Source organism: Xenopus laevis, chromosome 9_10L, assembly GCF_017654675.1.
Source record: "Xenopus laevis strain J_2021 chromosome 9_10L, Xenopus_laevis_v10.1, whole genome shotgun sequence".
NCBI classification, from domain to species: Eukaryota; Metazoa; Chordata; class Amphibia; order Anura; family Pipidae; genus Xenopus; species Xenopus laevis.
Genome location: NC_054387.1, coordinates 76916901 through 76936972, shown reverse-complemented (window position 1 = coordinate 76936972; position 20072 = coordinate 76916901). Strand labels below are relative to the sequence as shown.

The window sequence follows — 20072 nt, the reverse complement described above, 5'->3', positions numbered from 1 at the left end:
AGAGTAGTCCAGGATCCTATATGAAATCCCCTGTCTACATTAATGCATATTTCAGGTGCCCTTAATAGAACTACTTAGCACAGTGATTGACATAATTAAGTTCAGCAAGTCAAAGGGAACGACTCTATAGACGTTTAAAGTTATGCTAATATTCCTATATTAAGCAAGAAAATACTGCCCAGCACCAATAAAAATCACAAAAAGCCATTTTTAATAAATATTTGTGCATTTATGCCAGAAAAACGAACTAGACGTCTCTAAAAAGTTTTGCAATAAATGCAGATATCACATGGCTCACACTTTACTGCCCTTGTGCCATGGAGTTTATATCCCCCTAATATTTTATGTACTAGCATCAGAACTCAAGGGGTTAAACCATCCTAATAAATTCCAGCAATGACCTGTAGAGAAGTACCCCAAGCTTGTACTTAATATTATAGGGTATACTAGTGTGGAAGCAAGTTGAGCGGAACCCATTAATGTCACTGTGATCAGCGACCAATGGGAATAAATAATTCATGATGAAGGGAATTAGTCTAATTAGCAGGCTGTTTGAGTCCTTTGATAAAACCCAGCTCTAATTCCGTGAAGGGCAGGAAGTACTGTCATCAGTCAGCCCTGAAAAGATTAGCATCTATTATGAATGAGGTTAGACACCCTCCTGAAGTCATGTGTGTCCTGGAGACAAACGTAATATGTTCCAGAATGGACCACCACTTGTCTCTCCAGCAGATCACAGTTCCTGCTGGGCTATTGTATGTAACGACAAGCAGAGATCACTGCACCTATCATTCTCCTCCTGTCCATCATCCTGACAACTGTGCAAATACATTTGCTATGCAAAGCGGGGAAGCAGCAGTGAATTGCTGTCACAAAAAACTGTGCATAGAGGAGAACCTCTGGGGCATAGGAATGGTATGCCAGGAGGAAAAGGGCTCGGCTACAGAATGCCAGGAAAGTTGTCTTACTGCAGATAACATGCCATTGTATTAAACACTTCTTTTTAGTAGAGAGTAAAAAGACTGTACAAAAACTGTGGTACCCTGTTAGCCAGTAGCAAAAATAACAAATAAAAACAAAAGTATTGTAGAAGTGACATCTATATTGGCTAACAATAAAAATACATTGCAAGCTTTTGAAACATCAAGGCCTGACAAAGGGACCTTGGTGCTCTGAAAGATTGTAATGTATTTTCATTGTTAGCCAATATACGTATCACTTTTTTATTTGTTAAAAATAAGTCTAGGTGTAAGCGATCAGCAATCTGTGTTTTTATGTGATTCCTACCGAAATCAGTGGTGGCTTTGGGACATTTTATATTGGAAAAGCCACAGCAGCCAAAATGCCAGAAATGGAAATATTGAATAAAAGTTCTTCTGCATCAGATGAGATGCAGAGGTTCAAGCCACCTTTGTAATCCAAAATTTAGTCATGGACATGTAAACTGACCCAAATTAAAGGGAAAGGAGATTGCATCCCACTAAATTTCAACAACCCATCCTCACCAACTGAACCACTAGATCTGTTAAGAAAATAACATTGCCTAAACTACTTGCTCTGAAAAGAATGTACTGACCCGGAAATAGTGTCTCCCATCTTGGATCACAGTACACATACATACATTTCTAAGCAATGGCACAGTGATTGGAAAGCTGTGCATGTCTTAGATGTCAACCATGGTGAACTAATGGTAGACAAGAGCTTCAGTTATAAGAATTTTATACAGGGAAATGTCAGGGGAATTGGGTCTGCTGAGAGGCACAAAATTGCACATTGCAGTTCAGTAAGTAAAGTAAATGAGCCCTTATAAGTTCTTTCCATGTTTGTCTAGGTACTCTGGTTTTCTACTGATGATTTTGACTCTGGTGTTCAGGCTTTTGTTTTCTTTGGTAGAGAAATTAGATAAGCCTCAGCAATGTGGGAACCTATGGGAATCATAGCAGGTTCAAGTCATTGCTATAACAAACATTCTAGATCCTATTTTTCCAAGAACAACCCCATCTCCAACTGTATATCGATCTGTATGCACAGTTATCATCTTTGTACAGTAAATCCTATCTTGAAGCCCTGTGGAATACTTTAGCACTTAAATATGGGGATGAGGAGGGCACTCTAACAATAGATCAAAAATAATGATTAAGGGTGCAAAAGCCCTAAAAACTCCATTAGTTTTTATAGCACATATAATATAAAGATATGGGCATGCACACCAAATGATTAATCGTATAGACCAGATAGTTGTGCAGTAAAAAAACTTTTAATGTTTAAGACATAACAGTAATAAACAGCATCAATTAATGAGGGTAAATATTCAGTAAATCAGTATACATACATACCACACCACTGGTAGTTTGGTTAGATATTGGAAAGCGGATACACAGACCCCCAAAAAAGAGAACACCCCGACGTTTCGGCTTTCGCCTTTATCAAGGGGTAAACTGTTTAGCGACCACTTCCGACAGTGGAAGCCCGTTTGCGAATTTTATAATTTGCCTCAATGTAACAAAACTTCTTAATGAAAAAGTCGTCATGTTTGCTCCAAAAGATTACTACACCTTCAATCACTTCTTAAGAGTGTGCAATTAAAACGTGCACTGCGCAATTAAAATTCGCAATGTAATAGCAGTTTAAGGAACAATATTGCATTGCGAGATGTGGGTTTCTAGTCTTATTGGTGCGAATTGTTTTGCTCTTTGCGACTTTAAATACATTCAGTACAGTATAATACAGTATTCTTATTCTTACATACATAGAGCACTCAACTCTTGGAGAACTCAGTAGATTGCAAGACCATATACGTTATGGAAAATAAACTTGAAAATATTAATGCAGTGTTTGAATATGGTCAGATAGAACTGTCCAAGAGAACTTTGTTTATAATATAAAGTATATAGAAATAATTCTGTGTAATCCAGATGGGAAACAATGAAGTCACTTGATATGACATTTATAAAATGCCAGTGGCTCAGCAGCTCAAGGCTTGTGTCAAAACACCCAGCAAATGGTAACAATATGTTGTTAATGATGTGTTCAGATGAGCTTTCAGTGATTTATAGCCATACACACTGAGTGCAGAAAGACTGAATACAGTCAACACAATAAGTGATTGCTTTTAAGAAATGAACAATGGAGTATAGCAAAAGAGCAACTCAACAGATTAAATAGCAGGAAACAATGTCTAATACTGTACAGGGTGCCACAGCATAGAGCTATGAATTGCTTAACGAACATTGGGAAATAAATATTTTTTAATTATATTGCATCAAGAAGCTTGATTTTACCTACCTGCATATTTCCTATAAAATAATCTTTTTCAAGATGAATATGGGTAAGGTCACAGTAACATTTAAAAATCACAATGATTTGCCAACCCAAATAACAGCACCAGAGAGGAAATGGCGGCACAAAGGAACGTAGACTTATTGTTTATAGAAAAAATATTCCCAGACCCGCTTCCTACTGAACACCCTCTAAACCTAGGTCATCTCCAGGTTGTACAGTCTTTTAAATATCTAGGGATGATTATTACAAAAGACTGTAAAAAACACCAGACCTCAGATGCTATGTTTACTAGATTGATACTATGTTTAAATAAAGTATAATTTTTTTTTTAACTAACCTGGAGACAAGCAATCAATTTTTGAAACCCAGGAGTGCACTGCCTTTATTCCATTGTGTTAAAAAACACCAGGAGCCTAATTTTACTCCAATAACCAGATCTTTATGCTCAAAAATAGACATATGGGCACAACTACCTCTTACCCTACCAGGAATAATCCTATTCAAAATGGTGGCTTTACCTAAATTTCTGTATGCCCTGCACAACTCCCCAATAACACCTAGATCCCAATGGCTCAAGTATATAGACAAGCTAATCAGATGGTTTCTTTGGGCAGGCGACCACCCACGCCTAAATCTCAAAATTCTACAAGCCAAGTTACCCGTGGGGTCCTGGCCCTTCCAAATACGAAACTATATTTCTGAGGTAGCCAGCTGACTTTCACCCATTGGTGGCTGGTCCCACATGTTGATAATACCTCTATAATACTGGAGGCCAATATTATGGGTTCTCTGGAAGCTCTGGCCGATCTCCCCAACAGAGGTCCTTCAGCACCCCATGCAAGTACTACCCCAATGCTTAAAGTAGTCATCGCACTCAAACAAGCACAAGGTCAAAGGCCTGTATGGTCAAAATGGGCACCACTATGGGGAATCCTTCCCACATCTTCCCGACATTGCTCTATGGGCTTCACAGGGTATCAAGCACCTACAGGATATAGTACTGGACGGAGATATAAAGCAGTTCCGAGCCCTCAAACAGAGTCACCAATTACCCCAAGGTATGTTCTTCAGGTACCTCCAGCTCTTTCATGCTTTCCGTGCTAAATTCCCTACCAGACCAATAGAGCTGGTGGACACCACTCTCGAAAAATACTAACGCAGGGAGGATCTTGCTACACCCCTATCCTACTCATACACCATAGTGGGGCAAACCACCTCAGATCCACTAGCCAAAGCCCAAGGGAAATGGCAAAGGGATATACCCAACCTTACAGATGAGCTGTGGGAGGAAGCCTTGAAACACATTCCAGATATAACTATCTGTTGGAACCAGATATATACAAATTAAGTTCCTGAATAGGGTTTATCTCACTCCTTATAGGATCTCCAAAATATTTCCTCAGGCCTTTGATACTTGTGTTAAATGTGAGAGGGATACTGGTTCCTACATGCATGTATTCTGGCATTGTCCATGAATCTAGCTCTTCTGGAGAGATGTGCATCACATCCCGGATTCCCTAGAACTACCACGAATATTGTCACCTCTGGTGTGCCTGCTTAGAGTGGAGGAAGATATGGGCCTCAATAACTATACCAGACTGTGCTAACTTCTCTACTTCGCAAAAAAGCCATTCTTTTGCATTGAAAATCAACAGCACCGCCAACTCTCCTCTTCTGGCACAACCTGGTTAACAACAATCTGTCCAACCAAAAGCTAACATACTATGCCAGAGGCTGCCCTCAGAAATTTGATGCAGTCTGGTGTTCATGTGTATGCTTTCAGGATGTTACAATCAACCCTATGGAAAATGTGTAACATTATGTGGTCATATTTATCACTGAACACTCCTCCCTTCTACTCCTATTCTACTCTATCTTCTCTTTCCTTCTTTGTTTCAAATACCTGTTTGTTAAAATAAAATGCAAAATAAAAACTTAAATTTAACAGTGGAAGAGCTGGGGAAACCAAAATACAACAGGAGAAGTGTTGGGGAAATAAAGTTTCTTTCTTCTTAACCACCGTCTTCTGCTGGTTTGTGAAAGTGCACGCACTATTGGATACATATCAAAATACAGCCTTGTTAAGCAGTCATACACCGTATTCTCTAACTAAGGGGACAATTTATTAAGCTGCATTTTTTTGAGATTGGGTTTTGGATGGCAAAAAATCTGTAAAGTAGTGTAAAAAAGTGCAACTTTTTCAGTATTTATTATGCAACAAAACTGCAACAATTCTGCGTATGAATATACCTGTTGAAAAAATGTAGAAGTCTGGAAAATCTTTCTTTGATTTGTGTTTTTTAGAGGTTTTAGAGGTTTTTGAATATTTTTGATGCTGGCTTTTGTGCGACAGTAAAAAAATGTTGCAGTTTTCGTGTCTATTCCTATTCGTGCTTTTTAAATTCAGATTTTTTAATAAATGTAAATTTGAACTTTAATATATAGGCCTCCATAAGTCACCCCTGCAAAGCTGGAAAATCTCACTGAAAAAGTACAATAATTGTACAGGAAAGTTTATAAAATTCAATCACATTTATTTAAATACTTAACTTGTTTACCGAGAAGTAATCCTCAAAATTTCGCAGTAACAGACTTAGACTTATTGGCCTGCTTAGGATTGGGTATTTTCTTACATGTAGTTCAATAATCATTACTTAATTATGTATTATTAATTATTACTGTTTTCTTTGTAGAATTCTCAGACTCCCTCTCCTGTAATGTAGTTACAGTCCAGTAAATTGCATCTAATATAGCATGTTGCAGTGAAATCCTGAGGAGGAAAAGCCTGTAGGACAAGATGGAAAAGATAACCTTAGTAGTAGGGATGCACTCAATCTAGGATTTGGTTCAGAGTTCAGTTTCTAAAAAAATGTCTGCAACCATTTTCCAGAATTGTTAACGTTTTAATGATTTAATTGTAAAATTATTTCCCTACCTACTACACTGGCTTTTTCATCAGAATGTGCTCCCAGGTTTAAGTAGCCAAATTCTGTTGTTTCCTATGGGCAGAAATCTTTCAGGACTTCTGTGATGTACCGGAGCTGGGTATGTATATTTATTTGTAGGGATCGGTCCTAAAGGCTATCAAGTTCTGCCAGCAAAAGACAAAATAACTTACAGTATATTAAGGCACAGCTTACAGAGCTTTTGCTTGTTCTTACACCAAGGCTCAAGCACTTGTATATCATCTTCTCTTGATGACTGCATTGGGGTTGAGCTTTGTTCACCAGAATTAAAGACTCCATATGGCTTGGTGTTCTAGGATCATAAAATCTAACAAAATCATCATTATTTATAAAATGTAGCATGTCACCATAAGTGATAAATTAGCACAGAGAAGTGAAACAGTATTTATCTAATAAGCATTGTATAATTTAACTTAACACACCTGAACATAACATGTTTGTATGATTGTGGCTAACAGAATATCCTATATTTTTTTGTGTTGTTTCACAGCCCCAAGTGAAGGATTCTATTAGCCAGTTCATAACATATGCACATAAAAGTGTTAATGAAGTGAGTGTAAAATACCAGCAGAATGAAAAGCATTACAACTACACGACCCCCAAAAGCTTCCTGGAACTTATTAAATTATACTGGAACCTTCTTGGGAAAAAAAGGAATGAGTTAGTCCAGAAAATGGAGAGACTGGAAAATGGTTTACAAAAGCTTCAAACAACTGCACTCCAGGTAAGAGACGGTATCCTTGGGTAAACAAAAATCTGAGGAATCTTTACCAGACAAAGAACAGCTGAAATTTAAAAATATCTTAATGTCTTTTACCATCAGAATATCTTCAGAGTAGCTTTACTTCAAAGGTATAAGGAAGTAGGGTAGCTATGGTCTTCGCTTGTCTTTAAGCATTGCTTGGGTTTGGGGGAGTTTAAGTACTCATTGACTCCAATAGATGTGTGATGGCATAATACAGTAGTGGTGATGCTATACTCTGCATAACCAAAGAGTGCAACATGTGCAATTAATCTTTTAATCTAGGCTTGGTTTTCCTGAAATTCAGATTCTTCCCTATGACTTCATGGTTTTTTTTTTATTAAAACAAATTCGACCTAACTCCCTATGACTTCATGGGGTTTTTTTCATTAAAACAAATTCGACCTAACTCCCATCCACGAATTTAACTGATTTATCAAGAAATCAGCTCAAAAATTCTTGACAAATTTGAGCGAAAATTCAAATCGAATTTGATGCTTCAATTGTGCAACTTTTTCAAGTTCGAAACCCCAACTTTTTCGAACAGTAGAGCAGTAGAGCAGCAGCAATAATCACAAAGCTAAATGACACAGGCTAAGTTTTTTTTTAGATGCTTACAAATTATTTTGTGTTTAGCCAATCACAACATGTTGGGATTGGCTAAACACAAGACCTGTTTGGGAGGATTGAACCTGATGGACAAATTTACTATGTATGTAACTATGTAATGTATCTGTTAATCAGCAGTCGATGAATTATAGTTTCTTAGCTATTGTCATTATATGAGACTGTAAAGTACAAGGTGCAATACAAATATAAGCTATGACATCATTAATGAAGAGAAACCGTGTTGATATTTAGCACTTTTGCTCATATTTTACCAAAGCAAAAGTTATGTGCATATATTATGTGTTCTGCTATATATCTACTGTACTTATGCAAATAAACTAACATTTCCTTTAAAAGAAAATCACTTCAAACAAAATAAACTTCCAATATGCAAATCATTAAACAGAAAATCTCTGTTTCTTGTTGCTGCCTCCAAGCCAGTATTTGATAAATACTAAAGATAATTACACATCCTCTAGAGGAACAAAATAATTATACTTGTTTACAATGGTGCCCAAGGCATAGTTTCAACTTTAAGCTAAATGATTTTGATATAATTGAAAAAAAAGTCTTAAAACTTAATTAACAAGGTCCCTGTTGTATTAAACCAGGTGGAGGATCTGAAGTCGAAACTTGCCATTCAAGAAGTAGAACTTCATCAGAAAAACAGGGACATGGAGGCACTAATTGCTAAAGTAGGGCAACAAACAGAGAAATTGAATCAAGAGAAAACTGTGGCCGATGCAGAAGAGCGTAAAGTATGATTAGCCTTTTGGGAAAAATAATAATGTTTTGCATATTTATGGAATTCACTTGTCATAGAGTGCATAGGAGCCATGGGTTAAACACCTTACAGTTGTTCATGCTTAAAACAAATTCTTTTAAAAAAAAAAATCACTGGTATTATATATTTATACTTATGTCCACTAGTGTAGTAAATGTGCATTGGACACTAAATATTCACTTTGAATAGAGGACTAAGCAGAGACCAGAAACAATGAAGTTTCAGTATGGAAATACATCACTGTGCCATAAGTTAGAAGTTACCCTCCATGTCTGGGCTCTAATTAGTTACCCCATAATGGGGAGACAGGAGTTATGGGTAAAACACTGGAAGAGAGCAGAATGGAAGGACGTGCATAAGTATTAATCTTCCACACAGGAGCAAGCTCACAGAAGCAATATGTTTGTAGATTACTACTGTAACTCTCTTTTAATTGGCCTCCCCCTCCAGAGACTGTCACCTCTCCAGTCCATAATGAACACAGCTGCGAGGCTCATACACCTCAGCAACCGCTCCTCCTCTGCCTCGCCATTCTGTCAATCCCTGCACTGGCTTCCGTTACCTTTCAGAATCAAATTCAAATTAATGACACTGACTTTCAAAGCACTTCATAACTCTGCCCCACCCTTCATCTCTGAACTCATCTCTATATACTCGCCCAATCGCTTACTACGCTCCTCTACTGACCTGCTACTCAACTCTTCTCTCATTACCTCTTCACACGCTCGCATTCAAGACTTTGCAAGGGCTACACCCCTCTGGAACGCTCTCCCACGGTCTGTCCGACTTTCTCCCAACCTTTCTGCTTTCAAGAAATCTCTGAAAACGCACTTCTTTCGAGAAGCCTACCCTCACTCTGCTTAACTACCAAACACAACACCACATACAATACCACATTTCTCACCCACTTAATTCGATCTTGCCCACTCCCACACCTTGTGTATTACTCCCTTCCCTTTAGACTGTATGCCTATGCATAGGGCCTTCCTCACCTTTTTTTACCTGTATTGATTGTGATGTTTGTTACTCCATATATTCTATGTATGTAATTCATGTGATGTAGTTGTATAATCACATTTACGTTACAGTGCTACGCAATATGTTGGCGCTATGTAAATACATGTTAATAATAAAATAGATACTGTAGGCATGCATATAGATGCCTTTCTCTGTTAAAAACACATTGAAAATCCCATTGCACTGCACTGATTAGTCCCAGTTAGGGCAAAGTGCCTTTGCTAATCCAGCAATTCAGCATACTGCCCTGGCTGTGCCATGAAATGTAGTGGTAAGATTCAGTCTCTAATGTATTCCCTGAAATTTTAGGAGCAATCCTGGGTGCTTTGGTGCTTCTTCTAATGCTATATGGAGTGTATCTAGCTAGAATATTTAGGTATGTGTCCTGTCCTCAAAACGTGGTGCTAGAAGGGATATGTATCATGCAGAAAGTACTTGAGTTGAAAGGCTAAATGTAATTGCTAGTTTTAATTTACCTTTAAATTACCATTGCTCATAGAAATAGAACAGAAATAGATCAGTGAGATCTAGAATCAGAAATGCCAATATCAGTGCTTTTAATATTGCAAAAAACAATTTTTTCCCCTGTAAATGTTCTGTATGATTAGATTGCGGCTATCAAGGCAGAGATAACCAAACAACAACAGGAGTCTGCAGATGACCTTGCCAAAGCAGAGCCTGCACTGCAAGCAGCCAACGCAGCCTTAAACACACTAAACAGGGTAACACCACCTACCAGTACTATTCTTTTACCTGTATTTGTCTGCCAGAATCAAGAATTTTAATAATTCATATTTTTTAAAAATCTGTAGCTGAATATGACAGAGTTAAGAGCATTCCCCAATCCCCCAATCGCTGTGACCAATGTGACTGCTGCTGTCCTTGTCTTGTTGTCTCCAAATGGCAAGATTCCCCGAGACAGAGGTTGGAAAGCTGCAAAGGTGTTAATGAGCAAGGTATGGAATCTGGCTGGGAAAGCAAAGGAAACCACTATCTACTAATTAGACTATACATTTGTAAATATTTTTGTTCACCCCTTCACCTTCAGTTGTGCAGATGTATACATCATTTTTCTATATGCATATATTTGAGTGATAGTTTAATCGAACAATTCTTCATTACAAATTCAAAAGCATGTGTATATATTTTTTGTTCTCAGTATGTTGTGCCCTCGTGTGACTTGTCTATTAAAGGACATTGATTGTAGCATTTAGTTTAAGAATGAAGATTTTGCAATGCATTACGGCCTTGGATGTCACCTTCAAACAGTTCATGGGAGGTTTATGTCTTCACTTGAATGAACCCAAGATTGAGAGGCACTGGATTTATTGGGATATTCTCATAGATATCGGTTGGGTCCATATCAGTTTCCGACTCTGACAACAGCTTTACAGTCTAGTTAGTTCTCCTACCTTGAGGATTCAGAGGACAATGCTGATCACTGTGTAAATCCTAAAGCCAAGGTTTTGCAGCATAAATGTTCTGTACCTGAAGACATTATTTATATGCAACACACATGCCAACACATGGCTGCTCCACTTCAGTGTGTTGTGTTCTTTTAAAACCACTCATGCAGGTGTCAGTGAGTGACCTTAAGTCAATGGGCTTTAAGTGTCTTATTGCCAGGATCCAGTGTCCAGCCTCCTTATTTAATAAATTACAGTCCTTCACAATTGATTACTATAAAAACAAATTCCTAAGAAAAAAATGTAGAGGAAACGACCTATCACAATACAATATGGAAATTATCATCCAGGTGCCACGATAAGCATTTCATGCAGGAACACAATAACATTTTCTCAGTATACGTTATCACCTGTGTAATAGGAACCTTGCTGAAAAGACTCCAGTCAGATCATCAATGGAGTGCAAAGAAGTGGTTGCACAATGATATAGATAAGTACTCACAAGACACCTCTTGTATATCATTGTATCTTAGTATAATACATTCAGCTTCACTGTGTTTTTGGTCTACCTTCCTCATGCTAATAAGTGTAGTTTAACAGCAGCTGGACAATCTTTGTGCATTTGATCTTTTTAAATAGTTATGGAAACTCTACATTGCAGCAAGCTAAATCAGGAAGTTCATGGAATGTATAACATTTAACGATCAATATATAATCTTGAACCTACTAACTCATGGAGGTTTGTATCACTTACTAAACAGCAGAGTGCACAGCTATTCGCACAGGCATAGGGTATGATCCTTTCCATTATCACTTTTCACATTGACACTCATCACCTCATGAGTGGCTGAGCACAAAGAGAAATCAATGCAATGCACCTGGAAACCCTGATGTTATAGAGCACAAGATAAAAAAGGCTTGCTGCTTAATGGTTCAATTACCTTGGTACATAAGCAGCAGACTTGCAACATGGTATATAAATGAAAGACCTTCAGTCATAAAGAGCCTCACCATTTGCCTGATATTTCCCAAGGTCCTAAAAACTAGATCTAACTTTTCTTATCTATATACAGTAAGGTTTAGCCATTGTTAGCACAAGTGAAACAATCATTTGCTGTTATCACAAGAACCATGAATTACATGTAAAATGTATTCTTATAGAGAGTACTTAGTGATGTCACTTGTGTCAGATTACTATTTAGAACTTGTGTAGTAAAGGAAACAATGTACCAACTACTGTACTTTAATATGAGAGGGCATTTACAAGACACCTTTGGAATTCCATGACCTTTGTTAAACCACCTTAATTATGACTTCCAATACTGTTGCACTTGACAATAGGGGGTAGATTATTCCATATATTTTACTTAGTCGTGGGTTTATGAATATAAACTTACTATATTATCATGTGATTAGTATCAGCCTGCCACTTTGATCCACTGTTTCTTTAACTTCATTGTGTTGCTTTATGATGCATTCTATGCAGGGCCATAACTACATATCTATCAGTATAGTACCACTTGCCAATTTTAGGCCCTCATGCCATCTGAATGAAATCTGCCAGCCCAAATCATTCATGTAATATATTCAAGCTGGCCGACTATGTCAAATATGACCTAGCTGGGAATGATTGGAGATACAACATGGAGCATCTATATAAACTATAACAAAAAAAAGCAAAGGTGTGCTTACGACTAAACAATTTGAAATCATTAGGTGGGGGTGCAATGAGGGTGTGGTGTGACTACAAAACAGACATGGACATGATATTGTTTGCACTTGCCTATTATTAAGGAGATTTTATGCATCAAACTACTAAAAATATCCTTACCTTTAAACAAAACAGGGATTGTGAGTCCATATATTACAACATATTCAAGCTCACCAACTATGTCAGTCATCCCTGGTCTGGCCAGTCCTACACTTTCATATGATTCATTAAGAATTTTACTACTTTATTATAGACTATTCACAGAAACTATGTTTTACCTGCAACTTGCTTTCCAGGGTTAAAACTGCAAAATAGTTGCTCTTTTTATTAGCCACCACTGGACACTGCTTTTGAATAGCTCAATGCACAAAATGTCTTAATCTGATTAGCATATTGTTATAGCATATAGCATAATGGGTTAACATGGGATAATGAGTGCAGAGGATCTCTTGCCTTGGTCTGTATGAATTGTGTGGTATTCCTAAATGATTCAATGCATTCCTTTCAGGTGGACGAATTTCTTCAAAATCTTGTCACTTTTGAAAAAGAACGTATTCCAGACACAGTAGTCAAGGCCATAAAAGATGAATACTTGAGCGATCCAGAGTTTAACCCAGAATTAGTCCGCACAAAATCCTCAGCGGCTGCAGGGCTCTGTGCTTGGGTGATTAATATTATACGATTCCATGAGGTAGGTTCAAGCAAAACAAATGGGGTGACTTCTTAGTTATGTACCATACATTGCGGTGGCCATCCTAACCTGTAATTGAGTATTGGAATGTTGCTGGAAGTAACAATTAAACAATATTTTGAGTACAAGGCACTGTAGCAATCAGATTATTACAGCGGAATTGTGTTTAAAATAATACACCATTGTTTAATCCATTGTGGGTTTATATATCTCTCAAGTTTCAACATAGCCGAATTTATGTTCCTATATAGTCGGTTTATAACTACAATAACCAGCATTCTCCTGCTGGGCTATGTAGTCCAGCAACATCAGGGGTGGAATCTTAAGGGAAAACTGTTCAATAAAGCATTTCCAACTCTCCTGGGCCAAACGCCCATTTACTGCAATATTATTCTCCAGTAAGGATCCTGCCTCCTCTGTGTGAATCCTGCTACTTGTTCTTTGTTGATACAATCCATCCTTGAGACATTAAACACATTTTATAATAGCAAACATCTATACTGCACTATAAGCTCACTTCTTATAATGAAGATACAATGAACTATTGGCTGATCATATCAAGATGGCATAGGGCTGATAGGTAGACTTCTTACTGGAGAATATCTTTTCCTGTACAATTAAATTTGGGCTGTCTGGTTGGCAGCATACAGGAACACCATGGGAATGATATATGGACGATATATCTAATTATACAATGATAGTCTATTTTTTTACTCCCCAGGTTTGCAAAGAAAGCAGCCCAAACTCAATTACAGCTGCAAATTGGATTCTCCAATGTGAATTATGCTTACAGGGTTCTTGCCCCTATATATATATATATATATATATATAACAGGCAGTATTCTTATTGAACTCAATTCTTTTTGGACTTACATCTGTTTGGCTGCTGGTCCTGGAGAACTGGGAGCAGTGCTGCTTAACCAATCCATGATTTATTTTGCTGCTACTAGCTGTTTTAGCACCCTGATAACATGTTGGATCATGCAGAAATTTTTAAGGGGCCATACATGGTCAATCATGTGCAGTACCCAGTGTGGGCCAGTGTATGAGGGGCCATACATAGTATGGCACCCTTCTATTGCTTCACACATTTAGGCCAACAGCCTGAACTATTAGAACAGCAGGGAGTGATACAGTGTCCAACATGGTGCAACAGCATGGTGCAACCTGCCCAAACAACGAACAAACTAGAAATAAGTACATTTATAGCCAGGATTGTTAGGCCTCTATACATGCTCTGAAATTAATATGAAACTTTTATGCAGCTTCATTCTAGAAACATTTAGGTAAAAAACACAGTTATGGGAAGTTTAGTTAAAATTAAATGAAATTATACAAAATGTAGTCATTTAGTTCCCCAACCCCGCTCCACTGTTTTCAGTAATCTGCTACTCTCACATCTCCGTCTGTTTTTTTTTCTACCTCCCATTCCTCGCTATTTCATTCATCTCCTACCTATTACTACATGAATGATTTAACCCCCTTTTACCTCCAACAGAGTATTTCATATGTTGACCCCCATACCCATCATTTCATTTCCTTAGCTTTTCCCTCTGGTCAGTTTGAAACTAAATTTCTTATTATTTCTTATTATTTCTTATTAGCTAGATTCTGTCTGTTTCAGTTGCCTGCTGAACACAGCAGAACCACAGGTTATTTCCTTCCACTTGACTAAACAGGTTCATATCAGTTGCCTGTGTTATTTGATGCATGTGGGAACACAAACTTGGGAGCAACAAAAAGTGTGTGATTAAAGGCTTTGTTCATGGGCCTATGTCAATCTATTAACATGTCGTTAATTCAAACGTTAGCAAGATGAATTTTATCAGAATTAGCACATTCATCACAAGCAGGTATAAAACTTTGACTAAGGAGTGCGTCCTCATTATTCCTGAGAGGGTCTATTCATCTTACTGCGGCGTAATTAATGTGAGTTGGAATCTTTAATTTTTCACTATTTGCTATGATGAATATTTAGCTTTTCTTCTATTATTTATCAATCCGCTTTCATATCTCCTGGATACTTCAAAAAGATGTATGTAAGTACTTGGCTAGATTTGTGTTTAGATATGTGTGTGCATTGCATGGATTGCTATAAACATTTTTATTTCATGTTTTATCTTTGTTTGGGATGTTTTAACACATGCTGTGCTTTTTTTGTGCGTGTGATTTTTAAAGAAGTATAAAAATAAAAGATTTATTTTTTATCTATAGTAAAATTCTCCAGTACAGTTCTACCTCGTCTATTCCTATTTCACTCTGCCATTAAACTCATTGCATGGTTAGTAGTAAGGCAATAAGTGGGACCCTCAAGTAGGTGGGACCCTAGCAATCACATAGCAGGTTATATTGGAAATATAAAGCTGCAGAAGTTAACAAAAACCACAAAGAATACAAAATAATGATTCATTCCACTTGTCTTAAAATATGTAAAGCTTAAATATGTAAAGCATATTAAAATGTAACTTTTCATTGAACTTCCCATTGAAATGTCACCTGTAAAATAGAGACACTGGACTCTGCTGCTCAAACTGGCATGAAATGCTACAAAATGTTTTATTTTGCCTGCATAATTATCTAATCGTGTGAATGTGTAAATGGAACAGTTGTGAATTGTGTATCTGGCAAACAGAGCTTTACCGGTTGTGCAAAATAGAGTTTTGGTTTGGTATTCATCTGAAGTTTTTGTGAGGATTAGGTATAGGACTAAATTAAAAAAATAATGGATTTGGTGGATCCCTAGAAGTTTATAACTGTGATACCTACTTACTATATAAAGCATGATTACATAGAGTTAGTGGAAACTCCATCTTAATCTTAAACAGAGAGTCACTGAAAAAATGTGCACAATGTTATCTGAACTAAAGATCTTTGAGCTTGACCTATATACCATATCAGGGGCATAACTACAGAGGAAGCAGACCCTGCGGCTGCAGGGGGCACAGGAGGTATAGGGGGCCCCATGAGGTCCAAATAAAGAGCAATTTCAAAATGTATTGGTAAAACAGGACAACCACTGGATATGTGCGGGGCCGAGTAACATCTAGTTATGCCACTGTCCCTAATTCTCATCCTAACTGGCATTTAGGCTAAGCCAACCCTGCAGCTACTTTACTGCTCTACCTCAGTCACTACTTTGGTTTTCATTACCCAAATCATAGAGCATAGATAGAGAGAAAACAACGCACAAATGAGTACAGAACTAGTTGACATTACTATCTATATATAAGGCTTCTTGGATCATTATGCTGAGCACTAGAATACCAAAGGCTTTAATTATCAGTGGGATGTAACTCATTATGTTGATTGAGTTTGTATTATATTGATTGAGAGTGTTATCATTTTATAAAACTTTAAGCTGCGTGCTCTCTGTGCATACTAATATTACATAGATTTCTAATGGTTCTTGTCTTTACAGGTCTCTTTTTTTGGAAGGAAAATTATTCCTACCATTTTTTTTAATAGAAATGTGATATTTGAGATAATTCAGTAACTTTGGTTATTGGTTTTCCTTTGCTTTATCAACCCCATCATGTCATGGTTTTCAGCCTAGTTGAGTCCTATCAAATTAATAATTTACCTTTTGCCACCACTGTGTTTGGTTGATGATCTTCCCTCTATATAAGATAGCATGTATTGGTAGACAAAAGACATGATATGATATGTAAGACAACAATAAGAAGTTTTCAGTGCTAGACGTTTTATCAGTGCTGCTAGTCTTAATCCCTACTTGCGTGCTTTTATAGTTTCAGTTGGACTGTAATTCATTGACACCAGAAAAGTATAAATATTTATAATTTAATTATAAACTTTTTAGAAATCATCCATAGCTGAGCCATGTTGAGCAGAAAACTAAAGAGCTTATTCACAAATCCAACCTATACATCTCCTTGCACTACTAAGTACTTGCTAGGAGCTCCTGCCCAGCCTGCTCTGATGACCAAGAAGGTCTGGAATTCCAATGGCAGTTTGGATCAATAGCTAACAGCGAGTTGCACTCTAATGCCATTATTTGCAATGGTATAAACTACAGCATCTCTGCTCTGAAAATGTTAAGAGCAACCTGTTAAGAGACAAAAAGATAAAAAGAATATCCTGCCTTCTAGAACTAACAATCTATGTAGATATGTAACTTAAAGACACAAATATAAGGGTAGTAAGTGCAGCCACATACAATGGTTGTAGGTCAGGGTCAAATCAGATCTGGTGGAAGTGGAACAAGAGGTAGGAAATGTGTAAGAGAGTTCCTTGATCCCATTTTTTTGTACTTTTTATTTTCATTATGGTTTGGAAAGAAGTATGAATAAAAGCTAGACATCTTTAAACTGATCTTTGTGTTTCTTAGGTATATTGTGAGGTCGATATTAAACGGCAGGCTCTGTCCCAAGCCAACGTAGACCTTGTTATTGCAGCCGAAAAACTGGAAATTATTCAAAAAAAGTTGGAAGTAGGTATCAATCATGTGACATGTTGCTTTTAAAGATGCTGTCCACAGACAAACTCATGTTCCCCTTACTGATTATAGTTTAACGTTGAGGCATACAGGGTCAAATCAAAGACCCTGTACTTTACTGAATTACACATATGGAACAACAGGAAGATTCTGGAGAATATTTAGCATTTTAATTGCTATCAAACTCATTAACACATTAGCGGGCAAATTCCTGAATTTTAGCGCGTTTCCTTGGTGAAGCAATTTATTTAAACACTGAATTTTATTTGAACGTGAACTATGAAATAAGTTTTGAAAGGAAACTGATGAAGAAGAAATGCAGCGGGTATTTAATAAGTAGAACAACGGCAAGATAATTAATGGGCATGCATAAAGATTCATGCTTTATACCAAAATTTTAATTTTGCACATAAATGTGCCTGATGTAGGCAGCATTTAATCACCTAGCTGACAGCAGTAACTACTTTCATTTAACCTTGACTGAAGATCATGAATTCTAACAGGTTTAATTGGGTACATCATTGAACAGAATGAACAGAGCAAATTTTTCTCAATTCATGGGCTGTGATTGACATGCACCAGCAATACCGCGTTGCACAATTAAGCTGATCTGTATTCCAGGTCTGGGCAGCGATTGCCATAGCAATGTGACACTGTTTGATCATGGTGGCAAAGAAAAAAATCCTGTTTCGAAAAAAGGGAGATATTTAAAGATGGGAGATTAATGTGCAGGGTTTTAATACACAAAGTAAAGAGGAAGAGAATGATTTATTATTATTACACAAAACTTGAAAAATCTTGAATCCGTTTGCTCCATGTAACAGAACAGAATTAAAAGTTAGTGCCCTTCGTTATAATATATAGCATGACTATCACCTGAGTTCCAAGAGCGACAGACTATGTACACAGACTGGCTTACCAGTGTACCAGCAAAACTCATGGTGGGCCCATGCTCACCCAACCATTTGGCCTTCTATGCCTATATAGTATATAGAATGCTCTCTCCCCTTTAAAGAAAACAAGGAATGTTTGTCCATATATTGCAGTATGTTTAAGCTGGCCAACTACGTCAAATTTATCTCTGGTCTTTGATTGTGTATTTTCTAAAGGTCTATTGAAAGCAATGGTTTTAACCTTTCCCCTATGACCAAAAAACCTACGAGCGTAAAGATACTGTCATATCAGAATATACTGAAGATTTCAGTGTTTTATGAATCTGCATTATGATATATCCATGGGTAGGGCTCCCATTTTTTGTATTGTGGTGGGATTAAATTTGGGAATGTTAGCCAGTGATAACTATTCTCTTGCTTGCTATCAAACTGATGCCTCGCTGTTTTCCATTTAAAGGAACTGGACACAAACCTGGCTGCTTTAACAACTGATTTCGAAAGAGCCACGGCTGAGAAAATCCGCTGTCAAGAAGAAGTGAATAGAACTAACAAGACTATTGAGCTGGCTAACAGATTAGTGAAAGGTCTAGAGGTGAGGTCCTACAGAGCAAGCTGCAAAGAGCAATTCTTTGTTATACACTACTGATCTGGCAATAACACAGGCACTTAGCAAAGAACCTGATGAGCTGAACAAAATTATGTCATTATCATGCATTTATTTTCATGGTAGAAATGCATTTTTGACCTTTACATTCTCGACATTTCTTACGTTTCTTTATGGAGCTCGGGGAAAGAGCGTGAAACGACTGTCCTTGCATAGTAAGTAAGTATTATGTATCTGCTATAAATATGATTAATTAAAACACAAAGACTGGTCATAATAGTAAAACAACGTTAATGGTTCCTTACTGCAAAAGCCTGAAATTTATGAGAATGGGCATCTTCTGAAACTTCTCAGACACATCAGCGACCCCGACACATTCATCATAAAACTGCCTGGTACTCATGGGGTTAATCAACAGTTTACTGTGTTAGTTAACTCTGTTCTTTTTATATTAAATCAGCCTCCTTTGTGGTTCTTTGTTGCTCCATGAGGGATTACTTGCCTGTCTCCTTCTTTACCAGACATCTATTCTAATCCAGTCACTAAATCATGCAGATTTCAACAATGTCCATTGGAAGATTAATTTGGAGAATATTCCTTTACGCTTGGCTGCCATTCAATGTGTTATTGCGTTGTAACAGGCTGTGATTGAACTTCAATTGCATAACCAAATAAATGGGAGGTAAAAGTAGATAAACCCATGGCTAAAGATTTGTCTGGATTTTATTTATTGCCTAGGGATTTGGTTGCATATCTCATTCCCAGAAGACCTTTTATAGTCTACCAAGATGTTCTTCACACATAGGGACAGATTTACTAAGCTCGAGTGAATAGTTTGAATCAAAAAATATTCGAATTTCAAAGTAATTTTTTGGGTACTTCGACCATCGAATTGGTCAATGAATGATTCGAAT

General features: G+C 37.2%; 1 protein-coding gene across 1 annotated transcript in view; it reads left to right on the top strand.

Annotated features, from left to right (window-relative positions):
* LOC108701849 (dynein heavy chain 11, axonemal-like) overlaps positions 1-20072 on the top strand; it is a 154559-nt gene that overhangs the window by 80869 nt on the left and 53618 nt on the right. The window contains exons 40-46 of the mRNA XM_018236864.2: positions 6739-6972; positions 8211-8357; positions 10009-10122; positions 10213-10356; positions 13026-13208; positions 17554-17655; positions 19012-19146. Of these exons, the coding sequence (XP_018092353.2) occupies positions 6739-6972; positions 8211-8357; positions 10009-10122; positions 10213-10356; positions 13026-13208; positions 17554-17655; positions 19012-19146 (1059 nt within the window). The remainder of the gene's footprint in view (positions 1-6738; positions 6973-8210; positions 8358-10008; positions 10123-10212; positions 10357-13025; positions 13209-17553; positions 17656-19011; positions 19147-20072) is intronic.